The sequence below is a fragment of the Oenanthe melanoleuca genome, chromosome 1A (genome assembly GCF_029582105.1).
Source record: "Oenanthe melanoleuca isolate GR-GAL-2019-014 chromosome 1A, OMel1.0, whole genome shotgun sequence".
Taxonomy (NCBI): Eukaryota; Metazoa; Chordata; class Aves; order Passeriformes; family Muscicapidae; genus Oenanthe; species Oenanthe melanoleuca.
The window spans coordinates 49,733,378-49,753,243 of NC_079334.1; the positions used below are offsets into that span (position 1 = coordinate 49,733,378).

Genomic DNA, 19,866 nt, shown 5'->3' on the forward strand with positions numbered 1-19,866 from the left:
ATACATATACATTAAAATAGAAAAAGAAAAGCTTTCCCTTTAGCTAGAAAATTACCTGCTACCTTGAGTAATAGTGCTGCCACAAACACTTATATTAAATACACTAAAGTGAGAATCCTGTAATTCTCACAGGCCTGATTTCTCCTTGAAGACAAATCCCATAAACATGTTTGCCAGGATAATATTTTCTGCTTTCCAGTAACAGGAAGCTATGATGCACAACATGTGCACAAGGACAGAAAACTTTGAACTCTTCCTTGAAAGAGGCTGGGACATCCAGGCATGTGGATCCTGGCACTCCAGGTAACACTACACAGGGAATGTAGAAACAGAGCACTGGCTTGCTGTGTTGTCCTTTTGAAAATACCAGGGAGCCTTTGTCACAGCTCTTACTGCCTTAAACCCAAAAGCTGAACCAGACAAATTACATCATAGGGAAAGCAAGCAGCCTGGATTTTAGGGGTTAAATGCAGTGCATGATTAAACACAGCTCTCCTGACTGGGGAACCTTTAGCTCTCAACACAACTCAGTGTTTCTGTAGCAGAGATGCCTGGGTGCCCTGGAGTATCTCAGTCTGTCTTTATGTTTCTTATTCATTACAAAACACACCCAACGTTTGACAATTTGACATCTGCCAAGGATAGGTATTAAACGATTCAATCAAATACAAAACAGTAGGGAAAAAATACAGTTCCTGAGCCGAGACAGTACGTGTAGGAAACCATTAAGTTTTAATGATTCATATCATCTGCTCACATTGACTCTGGCTGAGCTTTTCATAAAAAAGAAAAAAGAAAGGAGGAGGAAAGTTTCAACTCCTCGTAATCGCATTTCCCAGTGATACAGGGAAAGAAGGATCATTTCAGCATGTAGAAATAAGATGTCAGGACATAGCAGATCCACTTCAAGGTCCCTGTTTGCCTTTGCAATTTGGGCAAATCATTAGGTCTAGGTTCTTAAGGAACTAAGATGAGTCAGCCTGGCTCTCCTCTGCAATAACACCAGCGTGTCTGTCACTACAGCAGTTATGCCTTTCTGATGGCATGTGGAACCACCAAATTTCAAGTCTCACCTATAAATTAAGAAGAGTAGGGTTTTGAATCTTGCTCTTCCATCCTAAAACTAACAGAACCTAAATTTTTAATTAATCAGAAAATGCACAAATATATAAATGCTCATGTACTATGCTAAGCCTGTATCCACTGACAACCTGTAACACTAGACATGCTCTCCATGAACGGAAAAGAGAAAGCTCAGCTAAGGAGACAGACTAATTTTGAGCAGGTTTTGCCTTCAGCCTTAGTTCCAGCACAGTAACAAGGGGATGATTTAAGTGGTTTTGGAGTTCTGTTAATGCCACCTGGCATAAAAAGCCCAGAAGCAGCTCAGCAATGTATCTGAGCACATCAACAGCAGTTAGGCACCCACAGGGCAAGTTGCTTGTATTTACAGTGTCTAAGACAATGGCTCACAGATACTAGGAGAGGTTTTGAATACTCTTGTTGTTTAATGAATTTGGGTAAGCTGCTCAGAATTTCAATAGCAATTCATATTTCACAGAATGGATTTTGCTTCTGAGTGCCATGAGCACAATAGAACAGTCTCACCATGGAGCCCAACATCCCACAATTTATTATGAAGAGATGCAGGACAATATGCTTGGACACCTCTGCAGTGTCTGTAGGAGCCATTCCCAGACTGCTGGAGCAGCAGCTGTGGAAGCTTAGATCACAGTCTCAATGACAGAGCAGGAGCTGAGCAAGTCACTGACATCATCTAAACACAGAATTTATTTAAGGTTGAATGTAGGAATTTATCTTGGAAGTGGCAAAATAAGATATCTCTTCTGAGAGATATTACTCAACAATTTGCCATTTGTACTTTGGCCTACACAATTATATTTTGATACAGGTCATGAAATGTTTTCATTGGAGATACTGAAATACATACCAGAGTTTCATGGTTTTTTAATTTCTCAATGAAACCAAGGCTGGGACAATTAGTGCTAATGTATTAAAGGCTTACATACGTGAAATCTGATTTTCCATTTCATCAATCTTCTGTGTTGATCACCATGCTCTGCACATTTCTCTAGTTTAGGTAAAAAAATTAAATCTCTGCAATAAGCTAATCTTCAGTCATCAAATGACTTTTTGTTAATAAACAAATGTCTGACAGAACTGGATCCAAACAGATATAAGCAGCTTAATAATTATTAGAATAATAAAGAATTATTATTTAATATTGAAGTGTATTAAAGAAAGTAAGAAAAGCAAACAGAAGAAAATTTCAAGAGTTCAGAGCATAAACCCCAAAAGCTGGAAGAAATGCAATGCAGTACTGCATCTTTAACATAAGGGTTCATTTATCATGACACTTGAATGGCTCCAACAATACAAATTGCTAATGTGGTATTAGTTTAACCAATTTAGAGAACAAATTAGAATAAAAGGGGTGTCTTGCACATCAAATTGGTACAGTTATCCATGGCAAGGCAGAGAAATAGCTGTGAAAAATGCTCTTTCAGCAGCAGAAAAGGCAAGGTTACACAGGGTACAAAGAAGCCCCATTGAATACAATGCTGGAAAATGCTCTGCCACCCAAGTAGGAAAATGTATTTACAACCACAACATTACTGATCTTCAGGTCCTATCCTCTCCAATGACTTCTTACATCTTTTTGTGTGGGGGTTGGGTTTTTTGCTGGATATGGGTTTGTGGTTGCTGTTGGGGTTTTTGTTGGTTTGGTCTGGTTTTGTTGGTTTTTTTTTTTGTTGTTGTTTGGCTTGGTTGGTTGGTTATTTCTCCAGGATTACCCTACACATGTTGTGGAAATGTTTAAATGCAGAAGCCAACTGCAGTTCTCTGGGACACAGAACATGTAACCTGTGAGCTAGGAACAGTCCTTAGCAGAGCTGACACATACCCATGCTGAGTGGAAAGCTGGAAGCACCTTATATCCAAAGCAATGGGGACATTTCATGTCCTGGTGCAATCTTGCACCTAAAATAGCAAAATTTAATATTTCCAAATAAATTCTCTATCTTTTTGTTTCTTTTAAAGGGCTTTCTCCCATTCTGCTGTTGTTTTCCAAGACCCTTAAGCCCCTGTTGTAACAGAAAAGGCAGCCAAGGGAAACAATTCTCTCAGCAAGGAACAAAAAGAGAGTTTGGTTCCCATTCTTTATAAATATTGGCACATAAAAAAGAATAGTAAAAATCAAAATGCAGAGATGGGAATATGTATTTGAGGACAGGCACCAAAGTGAAAAAGATTTTGTTTTCATCTTTTCTCTTTAATCCCTATAATACTGTATTGAATGTAATCAAGCAAAGCCAAGTCAATGAATGGCTTTATAAGGAAGGGACAGTTCCCATCCTCAGAACTGACTGAGCATGTTAAACAAGACCTAGAAGCCTTAGGTAATTTCTCAAGTTCTAAGCAGAAACACATGTCTGTGGTTAAAGCAGACTGCCTTGCTAGGGCCCAATATCCGATTCAAAAGTCAGAAGAAGAACTCATGTGCATATATGTTTGGATTCATACTCACATTAATTAATTTCAACTGGATTTTTTTTCAGTTGAAATTATTATAGGTTAAAATGGTAAAGAAAAAGAAGAAATACTGCTTGCCCAAGCAGATACCAAGATTAGATGCATTAAGTCTGGAATCTACAAACAACAGAGTCCTTTCCAGAAGTTACAGCACGTTCCTTAACATATATAGAGGCAGGGATCATGAGGGAGGTAAGACTATGTTACATTCACTCTTAACTTCAAAGCAGGAATGCACAAGATTTTCCTCAATACAGCTGCATTATTTATTTAATTAGTATTAAAATACAAGCTATCTATAAAAAATTCAGTTCCTCAGCATGTGTCTGCACTTCAGCCTGCTGCCCAGTGTAAATAAGAGCTGGCTTGCCTGCCAAGAACAGAATGTCTGCTTCAGCCAAGAGTGGGAAATAAGCTCTGCTGGTAAGGATAGGCACTTTCCAGTCTCCAACCTGGCTTGCTTAAGAGAACTTTGGATTTTACTATATCACACTGTTGCTGGCAGTGTGGACATATCCTCATTTTAACAACTCTGGGGACAGCAAGAAGCCATCAGCAAAACACACGGTGGCTCTCAAAACCAGCTTCAGAGCTGTGAGCTGCTAGTGAATAGCAGCCTCTGTGAGAGCAGCATGATTCTGAACCAGCACACAGAGCCCTGCCATTAATATTCATCCTACATATCCCAGAACAAATAGTAGATGCCAGTCTGATTCAAAGCTCTCTGAAATTGATGGAAACCTCTCCATTGACTGCCACAGGCTCTGGGTCAAGCCCCAAGTGTCCAAGTGTTTATACCTTTTAAAAAAAAGGAATTCACTCTCCACATGTTTCAGTCCCTCACATTTATTGTCAGTAAATCTCTGGCAAAAAAATGCCTTTCTCTGCAATGAGACTCTCACTGAAGCCAGTAGGAGCTATATATACAGAGATGGAGGACATAAACTCAATGTAAAACCAATAGCATATTGGAAAGAATCTTGACTTTGAAACCACATGAGACAAAATTCAGTCATAAAATGAGTGTTTCTTCGTAAGAAGTATAAAATAACTCAGTATTTTGTATACCTGCAGGTTAAGAAGAAAATTTTCAATGAGGCACATTGATCCTTCAATAATGTAACATTAAAAAAGCCCATTTCTGTAAATCTAATACCACTACAACCATCTTCCTTAAACACTGTAATTATATCCTCCAAGTGTAAGTAAATTAAATATGGCCACCTAAATTACAATATGCAAAGATTTTGTTTTACTTATTAAAGGAATTTAATACTACTCATAGGTGTCTTTGTTAAATGCAGATTGACAATCAAAGAATAAAACCTCATTTACTTTTATGCTACTTTATAAATTTTCTGAAGCCCAAGTCCTCTCAAAATAACATACAATAATTGGATTAAAACTACCTTGAAATACTTTCCACCACATCTTTTACATGAAAACACCTTGCAAAGCCCACAATGTCTATATAGTCATTTTCCAGTGATTATAAAAAAAACACACTACAGAATTAAAAAAAAAAGTGGATTGATATGGATCCTCCTCCTCAACCAATGAAATCCTAGCACCATACAAAATCTCATGATTTAAAACTGAGTGCTGGCTCTCCTTCTCTCTTTCTTCCCTTTTAATAACCAAACAAATTATTTTCCAAAGCATGACTGTTAATACAGATTGGTTTCAAGAGTAGTTTTTAACAGTGATTTTTTTCCTGCATTTTGCTTCAAGAAGAAAAAGACAAAGTAAAAAAAAAAAAAAAAAAAAAAAAGAAAAAGACTCAGGAAATAAAGTCCTAAGGTCAATTAACAGTGAGTCCCCACGGAAGCAAACGTGGACATTTCGCGCCGGATGGTACTGAACGGGGAGAGCTCCAGCTCCGTGGTGTACTCGTTGTCATTGTCATCACTCGTCACCGTGGAAGACTTCTGGATGCACTCATCACAGCAGCAACAGCAACACTCCATAAAGGCCCGGCTGAAAGGTTTACAGAGACAGAACAGGAGAACTGGGGTCACACACGACTTGAAGAACAAAAGGAACTGACTAATGAGATGGAGGAGGTCCATAGTCTGTCGAGAGACCCCTGTGGACATGTAGGCAGTCACGATGTTGCAAATGTTTTCAGGAATAATGCAAAATCCATATAAAATGGTCAAAGCCACCACTGTGCAATTCATCTGACTTTCCAGCTGAATCTGTCGCTTGTTCCCCCTGGTGCAGGCTTTTTCTGCCCTCCTGATTTTCCTGGCCGTCACCAGGGAGCAGGTGATGGTGAAGAGGGTCGGCAAACAGAAGTAGCAGCCGAAGTACCACCAGAGGCGCGCCCCGTCGTAGGTGAGGGCCAGCACGTAGATGGTGTCGGGCAGCGCCGTGGAGATCTTCACCACGCAGCGCTCGCCCGCGGCGCCGCCGTGCCCCGGCTCGTCCCTGGCCAGCTGGCGCAGCACCACCTCGGGCAGGGCCAGCAGCAGGGCGCCCACCCAGATCACCGCCAGCTTGGCCGTGGTGGAGGCGCAGTTCTCGATCATCTCGTAGTACATCTGCACGTTGGTGGCGGCGCGGAACCGGTCGATGCACAGGGCGCACAGCGTGAACGTGGTGACGCCCAGGGAGGCCACCTGGCAGGGAGGAAAGGCACAGGTTAATACGGCTTGGGCATGATTCAAACACCCCTTCAGGGCCACTTGGAGCCTTCTTATGGCCATTACAGGCCCAGGAGAATTTTAAAGGATTTTTCCAGTCTAGCTTTCCAGGCTCAGCTAGGATTTTTCTCAAGCTAGAGCTCTTTTTCTACTGTAAACATGAGAGAAAGAACTATAACAGAAGATAAACATCTGCTGGATCCGTGAAAAAGCCTGGGACAAGAGGTGTCTCTTTCTCTGACCAATGAACTGTCTTATTTAAAGCAATGGCTTCCTTCAACAAACTGTTCTTTCTTGCACCATGCAAGAGAGTGCCATGTTACTGTGTCCTTTCACCGCTCCACAACCCCCTATACAGTAACACCTTCTCCCCTAAGATAATGAATCCTTCCTTAGGATGACTCATGCTAGAGAAGTGTTCACCCCCCTGTAGACCCCCGTGTTATCTTTTAGAGTTTTTATTGGTCTTTATCTCTTTAAAACAATTGGTCACTTCTTTACCTAAAATCTTAAAGTAATTGGATAGCTTTCAACTTATAACTCTATTGTTCCACTTTTTAGGCCACCTCAACCCTATAAAACCCCTTTGATATTCTATGTATTTGGTTTTCCTGTCAGACCCCTTCATAGAAATAAAGTTGTCTACAGAATCTCTGTGCAGCTCTCCCAGATCTCTGCTTCTCTTGCTGGCTAAGAGAGTGCTGCAAGCAGAAATCACCAAAGATTTGATAGCCTAAGCCCAGACCTTGCTTGCACTTGAAGCACTCTGCAGCTGACTTCTGCCTTGAAGCAGCCAGGAGAACGCATATCCAGAATCCCTATCCCAACAGCTACAACAGGTGCTGTCTGGGGGAGAAAAAAAAAAAAAAGTGGGGGAGGAAAAGGAAAAGAAAATGAGAAAAAAAAAAGGGGGAGGGAGAGGAAAAGAAGCAGTTGAGCACCACGGTGCTGAACACCATCGAAAGAAGTGTCACAGACAGCACTTCTTCCAGTGTTTGCTGAGCTACCACCCAGCATGCATTCCAAAAAGAGTACATGCTTCTATTTTTTCCAACAAATTCTTCTTCCAGCTTGGTGTCAACCTCTCCTGGAGATCCAAGCATCTGTGCAACACTGAGTGAAAAAAAAAAAAAAATTAGAGGAATTGACTAAAATTTAAAACTAAACTGCTTCCTCCCCCACTTCTTTTCTAAGGGGTGTTTTTCAGAAAGATTGGTTCCACCAGAGGGGTTGGAATTTTAAGTCAAAATTAGAGAGATAGCAGAGTCTTCCTTCAGCAGAAGTTATGACCACATAACAAGTTCATCATGAATGCAGGGGATCAAAACATTAAACCTTCCATGTCTAGAAAACTTAGAAATCCTGAGGATGAGGCATCTACTGAATTGAGTAGGATCCAACAACTATTTTTGTAGACTTAGGCTTTTAAGTGAAATTTTGATGGTATGTAGGCACATAAAGTCATCCCCTACCATGAGTTCAAAGAAACTGTATTTGAAATCCTCAGACTTCCAGAGCCTGTGCAAAACTAATCTTCACTATAGTAGTTAGGGTCTATATAACCACTAGTCAATATTACTTTAGAAAAAATTCAAGGAAAACCCAGGCTTAATTTCATAGGAAAAATTCTGTGGGAGAGTTACACTGTAGGGCAGGAGAAATGGAAGAAGTTTCATTCTTTAAATGATTTAAAGATGGATTGGAGAGAGCTGTCAATTATATACTGTGAGGAACAAGTACAGAGCAATGCTTATGTTGTCTTGCTTTAATAACCATTATTCTATGCATGAACAGAAATCTTGTGCTGTCATGAAACATCATTTCCTATCATTTTATCCTGTTTATAATTCAATTTCCTAAAAGAAATTTGCAAGAAGACTATATACATTTTGACCTAATTATATTAACAATAAATTCAGCTTCAGTTAAAATTTAAAGCAGAACTCCCATTAACTTCAATTGTAGAAAGACTAAGTGCCCTGTTGAATTTTAATTCACTTATTTTCTTGGATTTGCATGCATGTGTTATGCTGAAAATGTGTTGATGCAGAAGAAAAAAGAAGTTAAACAGTATTGCTAATAAATGTAAAAAATGCAGATATGGACCATATCTGTGCAATGAACTGTGAAATCTAAAGTAGTATTAGGCAGTTCACTATAATTTTGCTTATCAAAATTTGATGTGCAATGCTATATTTAAATTTCATATAGGCAGACTTTAAGAAACATTTTCTGATTTCCACCATAATATTGAAATAATACTGTTTATGTATCTCTGAAAAAAGTTCTGCAAAGATAAATAGCACAGTTATGCACAATTATATAAATGTATCATTAATTTTGGCTTTCAATATTTAATGGCCATATCAGATTGCTAAAATTGACTATCACTGAAAAATATTAGGCACTTGGGATAAGAACCATAAGATGTTGGCTTAGTTGGAGAATTCTCTGAAGCAGTCTCCTAAAAGACAGAATAAGTAAGATGCAATCTCTTACTGATTTACTTGCAGAAATATTTAATAATGATAAGGCACTACTGTAAACATTTTTAACAGGCAACCATTGATTTGGAAGTTAAAATTATCTGACAAGATTCAAAGAAAGCTTGGTAAATACAGCAAAAAATTAGAAGCATTTAAAGAAAAATAGTTACAGGGAAATCTTAATGAACAGTGATAAAGTTTGCAAATGAAGCATCACAGCTCAGAGTCAGATTTTTTAATTTAAGATCAGCAACTTTATTTCCAAAACATTTAAATGTGTGTGTAGCCTTCAAATCTCTTAGTGACAGCAAAACCCTTAGCCTTAACATGCAACACGAATAACAAAAGGGTCAGGACTCAGCTTGCTACAATTATAAGAGACAGGGAAATAATTGAGATCTGGAAGTGAACAGGGATTGAAATCAAAATCAGAAAAAGAAAAAAACCTGAGTGTCTGTACATTAAGATGCTCCCTTCCAGCTCTGGTGTGAGCCTGCCCCCACCCCAACGCTGGCACTTGCATTGCTTCAGCATTTCATTGCAAACAGACTGCTACACAGCACAGAGACATTAAAACTCTGAGCTGGTAGGGCTGGACTAATGCAAGAAGACATGTCTGCCATGAACAAACATAACCTAGGGGGCTCCTGTCACAGTCACTGACCTGCGATTTGCAGGCTTAAAACAGGGAAATAGAGCAAGAGGGAACAACTAAGAATACTGGAAGGAAGCTTTGGAAACCCTCCTGTGGATTTACTGATGAAACAAGATCAACAAAGACAGTGTTTCCCTGCAATAAGCAACAGTTTCCTATTTTCAGTAGATCAGCAGTGTTAGTGAAGCTATGGAAAAGCTCACACAATCCAAACAAAAACACTCAAGCAGATAGATGATCATGGATTCACTCCAGCTGACTTGCTTAAATTCAGTAGAGCAATTCAAGGGGTGCATTACTTACTCCACAGATCAGACTATGAGTAACAGCCAGCAAAATCAATGGGTGCTGCTCAAAACCTATGGGTGAGAATTGGGACATGGATTCTGCATGCTCACACAATTTCAGTTCAGGTGTGTTTCTTCATACCTGTCATACTAATAATTAGAGTTAAGGTGAAAGTGTGAAAGAATTCAGAGAAGTTTTCTTTTTTAGTGTTATACTGCCTTGAAACAACTACAGAATTAAGGTCATTAATTTGACAGGGAGAAGGTAAAGCACAAATTAACAAATTGTAAAGTGGTGTAAAGCTGCATGGAGTTTAATGGTGCTCTTGTTGTAGCAGCTGAGTGTCTGACATGCTAATTCCACCAACCTGGCAGGAAATGAAGTAAGTTGAGAGCAACTCAGGCTTAGTAGTTTTTGATCATCACTTAGTTGTCTGGTTTATATCTATACTGTTCACTGAAGATTCTCCTGCAGTCTCTAGACATTCAGGATGACATCATTTTACAGCTTTCTCTTACTACATGAAACCAGAAAAGTCCCCAAAATTCCGACAAAATGACCATCAATTTGCTTTGAGGAAGTGGTGAAGGATCCCTGCTCTGAGGGGATACCCACAGCATTTGGGCAGAGAATTGCTGTTGAAGAGATTACCAGCTACAGCACAGACACAGAGGAAGACATTATTGTTACAAAATAATCTCTTTAAACGCTGTTGCTCTTTAAAAGGCCTTGACAGGGTTGGTGGGCACTGCGATGCCCCTTCAAGGCATGCATAAACCTTTGGTCATCAGCTCACCTGCTGTTGGTCAACAGCCAACAGAGAACAATAGCAAACTCACAAAATGCTCAGAATAATTGCTGTTCTCCTGTCCATCCTTCCAACATACCAGCTCCCCTTTCACAAACTTTAACAATTACCAAAATGTTCCCAGGCCTTTCCTGGCGTGCCCTACTTCTTCTCCTGGCTGGGGTCCCACAGCTCTTGGCCCTGGTTTCCAGGAGCAGAGCCTCTGGCTGACCAGCAGAGCTGTATAGGTGTTACAGTGAGTTATGGCTGTGGAAATAATACCCAATTTTGTCCCACTAACTTCTAGTCAAAAGTAATGAAAACCAGAAACAAAACCAGAAAAGGTGACTTGGGTGAAAAGACCAACAAAGACCAAAGTCTGGAAGTGAATATAAAAAGAGGCTGGGTCACTCCATCCAGTAAGATAAGGAGCAAGAAGTGATATTGCTGCTATCCACAAAAGAATCTATTATGATACAAAAGTTACTTAAGCCTAAAGACAGTGAATGTAACAGAATGGAAATCAACCAGCTACGAGCAACTCCAGGCTGGAAATGAGAGTGACCATTCTGATGGAGAAGTGAGTGGAAACAACGGAGACTAAGTTTATATTAACAAGTTAAAATACAGGTATTACAAGAAGTGGACCCTTCTACCAGCTGAAGTTGAATTTTCTAAGACAGAATATATTTCATGTTGATAACAAAAAATTTCTTACAACTACATGGCACTCTTCCTTCCTTTGTTACAAGACAAGATGGGTATTCAAAACATTTTCCCATTGTAACAGGAAAGCTGAACTACAGAAGAGATTGAGGTTGATGACTACTATCCAAGCCACCTCTCACCTACCAGTGACACCTCATAGACTCTGTATATCCATTTCAGTTATATCATATAAATGACTTTTTATTCCCCAAGCCATTATAGTTTACCATTTTCTTATGGCTGTTCCACATCCACATTAAACTTCATACCTTTTGAATATGTTAATGCAACATACCAGGCAGACTCCTGTAGATTTGTCAGTTTTGCCTAATATAAATAAATAAATTTAGCACAGACTGCAATACTTTTTTGGTGCTACTTTACACTTAGTGTACAGAGTCCAGTAATAAGAACAGACTACTGCAAAATAAAAGATCAACGCATTGCAAACAATTATATACTCTATATAATCTAATGTTTATATAGATTTCTGTCCTTTTAATAAAAATGTCCCACTCCACTCCCAAAAAAATCAACCAACCAACCAACAAAAACCTCCCCCAAAAAAGCCAAAAAATCCCCAAGGAAATACGGTCCTAATTTTTAGCAAATAGGTAAATTTAATATTATTTTTTCTTTTTTTGGTGTCACACTCCACTGAGGATCAAGTTCTCATGATACTACAAAAGGGACTCCTGGACTAATTCTTAATAGGAGCAATATGGAAGTACTGCTAGAAATCTACTTCTTCCTCTTTTTGCAGGAAAAATCCTGTCACATGGAGAAATGCAAAGTCAGTAGTGCTGGGATCACAGATGCTGCCTCTTCCTCTCCACACATATGTAACTTCAGCATTACTGACCCAATTTTAAACCTACTCTGACACAAATTCATTTCCATGCTGAAATGCCACATGCAAGGTTTAACCAAAAGCAAAAACTTAGAAGATCCTGAGGACAGGATTTGCAGAGGAAAGAAAGACTGACAGAAGAGCCAACATGGCAGCTACTATCATCTGCCATTAATATCTAAAGGGCAGAGATATATTAACACTTTAATTTCATATTATTTATTGTGTGATAAGCACTGAAGATACTCTGCTCACTTAAAGATACATCTAGTCATCACCTTAGAAAACTGTCAGCCTTGAAACTGCAAACATCTCTGAGTGTCTTTGTCTGTGACCCAGAGGACTGACTGGAGAATCAGGAGCATGGCTCTGACTAGACTCAAAGAAGAGACATAAAGAAAATGCCACACATCAAAAGACACAGAAAAGACAGAGAGTACACAACTTTTACAAACTCCCATAAAAAATGTATTTGTTTCCCTAAAGTGAAACTTAAAATAGGGATCCCTTCTGACAGCTCTGGAACAGGCAGAGAACAGCCACTTTCTCTGTGTTTCTTACTTACCTCCATCAAGAAAAAGAGAGAAATGGGAAAAAGCTTCACCTCAAATTGCCCTGGAGGATCAGCTCCAGGGAAAGAGAGTAATTTGTATTTCAGGCCAAATCAATTCTTATGCTTTCCACTAAGAATACTAATTGTGATAGCTTTCCTGAGCTGGAACTTGCCCACCAGAAACAGGAGTGATGCTACAAATTCACTGCCAAAAGCACATGCAGAGATTGGGCATCAGATTTCAAAAGCTTTTACTGTCAGCCTGCTCCAGAACCACGCCAGTCTTGTATGCATGATATGGTCCAGGTGAGGACACCACAAACTTTGTCCTGTTCTTGTGAGGTGTATGGGACAGGCAGAGGGCCTCATGTTTACTAGCACTGAATGCAGGGCTGTGGAATATCCACTGGCCTCAGCAACTTCTTGCTCTGTGCTGGACTGCACAGGATGGTAAATCAGCCTCCGCAAACCCTCATCCTTGACCATTCCCCAATTCTAAATCTTTACCTGGCTATAAGTAGCTTGATTCAATCTGCTGGCATAGAATGCAACCCCCTCAAACATAAAGCTTCTACTGCAATCTCCAAGAGCAAAATCAACACAACTCAAGCAAAGTTCCTTCTTAAGCCTGAAAGAAGGTTTCTAGTCCTACCTGAAACAATCCATTTGTCATCTTGTGCAAGCTGGTCTAGGCCTTAAACAATTTATTTCATGACTAACAGTTGTAAAACATTTAAAAGCACAGTAACAGTACAGATTTTGTCTACATTTATATTTTTTTCTATTAAGGCCTAGAATAAAACTATAAGTAGGGAATATATTGTTCAAAAGACTGTGTGCACTTCAAACAAAACCGAAAGAATTCCCTATGAGGAATTAGCCAAAGTCATTGTCTTTCCATTGTCATTTACCTCATGTCTCCTGATTCTATGTAACACTGACAAAAGTATATGAAAGACAAAATAAACACAGTGTGCAGGTGAGCACTTCAGACATGGATGCCAAAACCAAGACTTCTGAACCCTGCAGAAAAGTGGCAAAAATCCAGGAGAGTATTAAGGCACATCTCCACACATCCTTACAGGCAGAGTAGCTGCATCACTTGTTCTAATTCCCTTCTCAACTCCTTTTCAGCACATTCAAAACTAGTAGTTACAAGTGGCCATACTGTAATACAATATATGGCTGAAATGACTACTTAATGTACTTGTCACAGAAGATCTTTATTAGGTATGGGAAAACTGCCCTTTAAATTAAATTTGTGGAGACATTCCAGTGCTGGAAGCTCAGTCTTTACCTATACAAATATGCAGAAAGATATCATAAAATATTTTCCCCAGACTGTGTGTGCATATCTGTTATCACTAGCAACAGATGCCTTGTTGGAATTCTGAACAATATCCATTAAACAGCACAAATAAAAAATCAATTTGCCACAAGAGGCTGAACTAAGAAAACTCAAGGTATTTCCCTGAGATCACTTGAAACCTTCAAACAACACAAAGCATGAATTATGTTAAAATGCTGTGATCACTGCACCACTTGCTGTGGATAATGAACCATCCCCTGTTCTCTAGTTCTGAAAGTAAAAGCTGGTGTGACAGAAGACTCAGGCCAATAAGGTTTTTCATTGCTCAAGATATTTCTGGATCTACAAACCCGGGTGAGATATGCAGCTCTAAACAGCATATGCAAAGAAAACAAGAAAAAGAGATTAAGAGATGGAGCCAAGAGACACTTAAAATAACTAAACACTGTGCAAACTTATAGAAAACACAGACAAGAGGTTAAAATGTGTCAGTCTTCAGGAAGATGATGCTATTTGTATTCCACAAAGGTCTGGAAACCTCTTCTGAAGATAGCTGTCTGAGCTTTCTTCTCAAAGAGCTAAGAAGTCTTCACCCTTTCCCACTGTGTGAGAAGGAGAGGGGCCTGTCCAGGTGAGTAACCAAGGAAAAGGGAGTGTTCAGCTGTCAGATGAATGCACTGCTGTAAACAATCCTTAACAGAGCAAGGAGCAGCAGCTGCTCATGGGAAGGATTTCATGACATGCCACACATCTGCATTGCTCCTGGTGGTGTCAGTGTCACTGTGTAATGCCTGTGAGGTTAGAACAACACTTGGAAAGATGTGACCCTTTGCTCTAACTGCTTTCTCTGCCTCAGCAGGGCCAAATCCTGATTTATAGGAGGTGTCCTTCTTTCCAGGCTCCAGGTGAACTGTGGAGAGTCACGATCTACTAGTGTTCAGTATCTGCCAGTTGTTGCCACTCTTTACAGAAAAAGAAATCCAGCCTTTTACTTATTCCACTGAGGGTGATGAATATACTTTACATACATTAGTATTATATTTAATGACCACTGAACAAAAAATATACAATTCTGGAAGCAACACAGAACCCTAAGGCTATACCTCTTATATTTGTACCTTAGAACTAAGTTAATTATACTTCCTCAAGGACAAGGAAAATGTTTTCTTTTTAGACACCAGTAATAATTAAGCCTAACACAGGGACCAAGCTACCAGCTCATCCTGACTCGACTGAGTCTTGTATAAGACCAACTCTAGATATCCACAGAACATTAAAGTGAAAAAATAAGGTAACATTAAATTACAGTGGGGTATAGCAGCAGTTGAATATTTTTCAGGATTACAGTTTTGAATTTCAGCAACTCCATTTCAGATAAACTACTTTCAGTTTGACAAACTCTTCAGTGCTCAAAGCTGCAAAGCATAAGCAACTAATTCTGAGGAACAGTGTGGCCACACAAATAATTTAAACTACTGATTTTTAATTAGAACAAGATTACAAAGAATTATTTCAACTTTGCATGTGAATGCACCAAAAAAGGTTAAGAAGCATGAAATGTCACATGAAAGTCTTTGAAACACAAACTACACTATTTTAATTGAAATAGTTACTTTTAAAACACTACTGCTTATTTTACTGGTTAACAAAGCAGCCCCAGAATCCATTTCAGGAGTTTTGAAAGATTTAAGCACTATCAGTTTCTCAATAAGTACATAATTACTGCATCATGTCTTCTTAAATGCAAATCAATTAAGTACTCTGAGTTTTTTTAATGCAGTGGTATAGTACTGGCCTAGAATTCAACTAAGTGCAGCACAGCTCCACCCTTTGTCCAATACCACCAGTAATGAACGAAACAGATGAAAGAACCAGGGGCAATTTGATGGCTACAGAGGTCACACCTTTCCTAAAACTTTAAAATATCATAGTATCATTTGACAGCTAATTCTGTGTTACTGTGTGCTAAAGTTCTGCTGAAACTGATACTCTCTGTATTAATAACAGGTTGGGTATTTCAGGGTTTTTTGGAGGTGGATAAAAGGTTGCCTTTTTGTTTAGTTTTTTTTTTTTTTTTTTTTCTAATAGCTCTTTCTTAGGACAAGCGAACCACCAGTTGTTCCCTCAGTTCTCAGTTACAGAATAATGTTGGACATAAGGTTTAGGGAATACAGGAGAGCCAGCCAGAACTCCAGGCTACCATCCTAGCAGCAAGCCTCAGTGTTCAGTTGCAGTAAATAAATAAAGCAGACAACCTGAGCACTGCCGGCAGAACTGTGGCCAGCTGTCAGAGAGCTTCTTTGACAGAGCTTCTGAACGACAGCCAAGAAGCTGCAGTTTAAACGGAGCTGATGTCTTAAAAAAAAAAAAAAAAAAAAAAAAAAAAAAAAAAAAAAAAAAAGTTAAATCAACGTGAGATTTGAACGCTGGAGTTAAGAGGTTAAGAGCCCAGGTATCCTTTTTTGATGGTCCTTTTTACAATCACCTCCTTACAAGCGATCCCACTCAAACCCTTCATCAGCTTTCGCCAGAAACTTTAATTCTGAGAAGATCACTTGTTTCTCAGGGTCACGGGGAACAAGGAAAGTTTGGCAGAAGTGGCGCGGGCGGCAGGAAGCGCCGGACGCACCCAGCGGCAGCCACAGAAATCCCGGTGCCGCTGGACCCGGCGCGGCCACCGCCGGTCCCGCTCCGTCCAAGAGCACCCGGGAAACCCGAACCGAGGCGCACCGGGACGGCCCCGCACACGGCTCGGGCTTGCGGCGGGCAGAGGAGCTCGGGGTCCGCGCATCCCCACCCAGGGACATTACCTCGATGTACGGGACGATTTTGCAGGAGAAGTCTTCTAGAAGCCACTTCTTGGTGAGCTCCTGGAAGATAACCAGCGGCAGGCAGAAGAAGACGATGAGGAAGTCCCAGAAGGCCAGGTTGGCCAGCAGGGAGTTGGAGATGCTCCGCATGTAGTAGTTGTGGCAGACGATGCACATCACTGCCATGTTGCCCATGATGCCGATGCCGAAGATCACCACGGAGAGGCACATGACGGCGTAGGCGCCGTACGACTCCGGGGTCAGCGGGTAGAAGGGGTTGCGGAGCCGGGCGCGGCGCCCCGTGGCGTTGCCGCGGCCCCCGGCGCTGCCGTCGCCGCCGGCCGAGCCGTTCAGGGGCAGCCAGCGGGGGCCGCCCCGCCCCGCCGCCGCGCCCGCTCCGGGCTCGCTGCTCCGCGCCCGCCGCCGCCCGCCGCCCGCCGCCCCGCAGCTGCCGCCCGGCCCCGCCGCTCCGCCGGCCGCGGCCCCGCGGGGGAGCGCTCCGCGCCCGGGCAGCGGCGCGGCTGTCCGCCCGCCCGGGGCGAGGGGCGGCGGGGCCGGCGGCGAGCGGGCGCGCTGCGGGGGCGCCGGCGGCCCGGGCGCTGCGCCGGGGTCCGGGGCCAGGGCGCAGGCAGCCCACGCACCCAGCACCTGGCAGAGCAGGGCGAGGGGAGCGCGGAGGGGCCGCATGGCCGGGAGGCGGCGGGGCTCACCCCGCTCTCAGACCCGGCGGCCGCCTCGCCCGGCGGGGCTGGGAGCTGGAGACATGCCCGCCCGGCTCCCGGGGACAGCCTGCCCGGCCGCGCCGGGTCAGCAGCAGCCGCAACGCGGGCTCCGGGGCCGCGAGAGCGGAGCGGCGGGGAGCCTCTGGCCGCCGACTGCCGGGGCAGACCCGGAAAGTTGTGTCGCCGTCTCCGCCGCGCCGAGTTAATGTAGCAAGTGCAGCGCCGGGAGAAGCCCCCCCCGGCGCTCCGCCCTTTCCCGGGACCGCCGCCTGCTCGCCAGCAGCCGCACCGGTCTCGTGCTGCCCATTTGCGTCCTCTCCCGCCGCGGGCAGCCAGTGGCTCTACGGGTCAGGAAAGGTCCCTGGAGGAAGACACCTCCCCTCGCCGGGCGGTCGCGAACACTAACTCCATCTCCAGCCCCTCGGAGAACACAGGTTGTTGCGCGCAGCCCAAGGTGTTTCAGAGCTTTGCAAAACTCTTGCCGGGATCGATCACTGCACCCCCAAGCACTCGCACGCGGGCAGGGACGGCAAACACGGCCGGGGCGGCAAAGATGCTGCCGGCGCCGGGCAGGCAAAGCCCGGGACTGGCTCCTCGGGGCTGCACCTGCCTCCCGAGCAGTGCGGGCACCAGGTGAAGCGGGGCGGCAGGCACGGCCCCCGCGCAGGCAGGGGCAGCTGTACGGCGGGCCCTGCTGCTGCTGCCGGCTGCCCGCGGCTCCGGCCCCGCTCAGCCCGGTCGGCTCGGAGCGGCTCCGCCGCGGCTCTCGGGGCGCGCGGAGAGGCGGGCGGGAGAGCGCGGCCGCAGTGCGCAAGCGCCGCCCGGCGGCGCCGCGGGGCCGAGGCACCGCCCGCCGGGGCAGCCGGGGCGGGGGCGGCTGTGGGGCCGGGCCGGGCGTGTGGGGCCAGGCCGGGCCCTGCGCTCCCCGCCAGCCCCGAGCGCTCCTTGCGGCGGTGCGGCCCCGGGCGGGGATGCAGCGGCTGCTGGCGCGTCCCCGCCGCCCGCTCTCCGCAGCCCACCGGCGCGCCCCGGTCTCAGCGTCTGGCTGCCCTCCTCGGGCCGCGGTGCGAGGAGCGAGGGAAGCGGCGGGCGGGCCAAGCGCCCTGCTGTGGTGCCGGGAGTCCAGCTGTGGTACCGGGAGTCCTGCCATGCTGCCGGGAGTCCGGCTGTGGTACCGGGAGTCCGGCTGTGGTACCGGGAGTCCTGCCATGGTACCGGAGTCCTGCTCTCGTGCCGGAGTCCTGCTCCGGTGCCGGCAGTCCTGCTCTGGTGCCGCAGTCCTGCTCTGGTACCGGTAGTCCTGCTCCGGTGCCGGCAGTCCTGCTCTGGTACCGGAGTCCTGCTCTGGTGCCGCAGTCCTGCTCTGGTACCGGAGTCCTGCTCTGGTGCCGCAGTCCTGCTCTCGTGCCGGAGTCCTGCTCTGGTACCGGGAGTCCTGCTCTGGTACCGGAGTCCTGCTCCGGTACCGGAGTCCGGCTCTGGTACCGCAGTCCTGCTCTGGTACCGCAGTCCCGGCCCGGCTTGCCGCGGGCGGTGGAGCGGGGGCAGCTGCGGCCCCGGGACGGCGGGGGAGCCGTGAGGGCGCCGTGCTGCCGGGGCAGAGCCGGGACGGGCGCGCCTTCCCCCGGCAGAGCGCAGGGCGGGCTGAGCCGAGGAGACGCTGTTCACACATATCCCGCAGCGGGAGAGCATCAGAACCGTCTCCACAGATTTCTTTCCTGCTATGGATCTTTTTTTCCTTTCCTGCTTGCGTATGCTTTTCGTTCTTGTATTTGTACTTCAGAGTTCTTTCTTCTTGTTTCTCTAGTTTTTGCTTCATTCAGGTGACCGCTTTCCGAATTTGGATGCAGTAACTCTCTAAAACTGTAAATACCCTTAAGGATTTTCCATCACCCCTTCCACTTGCCATTTTGTAGAGCTTCTGTGTAAAGTATGCCCAACTAGTTTAAAAGTTTGATTTTTTTTTTCCCATAAAGCAGTTTGAGAAGTTGTTGTGATATTTTTCCTTTGAAAAAATGTCCGTGACATTTTCCCAGAAGACACAACAGGAGACAAAACAGGACAGAGTTTTTCCTTTTCTCAAACTGTTCTCTCACACATGCATGTGAGGTGCAACTATGGACATTGTAAGGTGTTTCTGAGCTTATGGGAGTGTAGTGTAGTAAGTTAGGCACTGCTGTGTTGCATATCCCTAAAATACAAGTCAAGCCATTTTCTTTTTCTTCCTTAGAAATGTAAATATAATCTCATCTCATGGAAAAGATGACCAAGGTAATTTTAAGAATTCTTAATAAATAAGTCTAATCTGATAGAGATATCTCTGAATGTTAAAAACTAACTAGGAAATGTTAAAACCTACCAGGAAAAGAAGAAAATGTCAAATGTATTTAACCTTTCTTTCCCTTACATTTTTCTCACATTTGTTCCTTCTGAGCTCAGCTGGTGTATAAAAGGAGTTAATGATGATAATGAGCTTACATTTACAGTGCCTTTCTTCC

General features: G+C 43.9%; 1 protein-coding gene across 1 annotated transcript; it reads right to left on the bottom strand.

Moving 5' to 3' along the window:
• Window positions 1–2,392: 2,392 nt before the first annotated feature.
• GPR37 (G protein-coupled receptor 37) lies at window positions 2,393–18,114 on the bottom strand. Its single transcript, XM_056514962.1, has 2 exons — window positions 16,647–18,114; window positions 2,393–6,176 (listed from the first exon to the last, which is right to left on the bottom strand). The coding sequence occupies exons 1-2, from the start codon at window positions 17,331–17,333 to the stop codon at window positions 5,361–5,363; spliced, it is 1,503 nt and encodes a 500-aa protein (XP_056370937.1). The 5' UTR covers window positions 17,334–18,114; the 3' UTR covers window positions 2,393–5,360.
• Window positions 18,115–19,866: the final 1,752 nt, after the last annotated feature.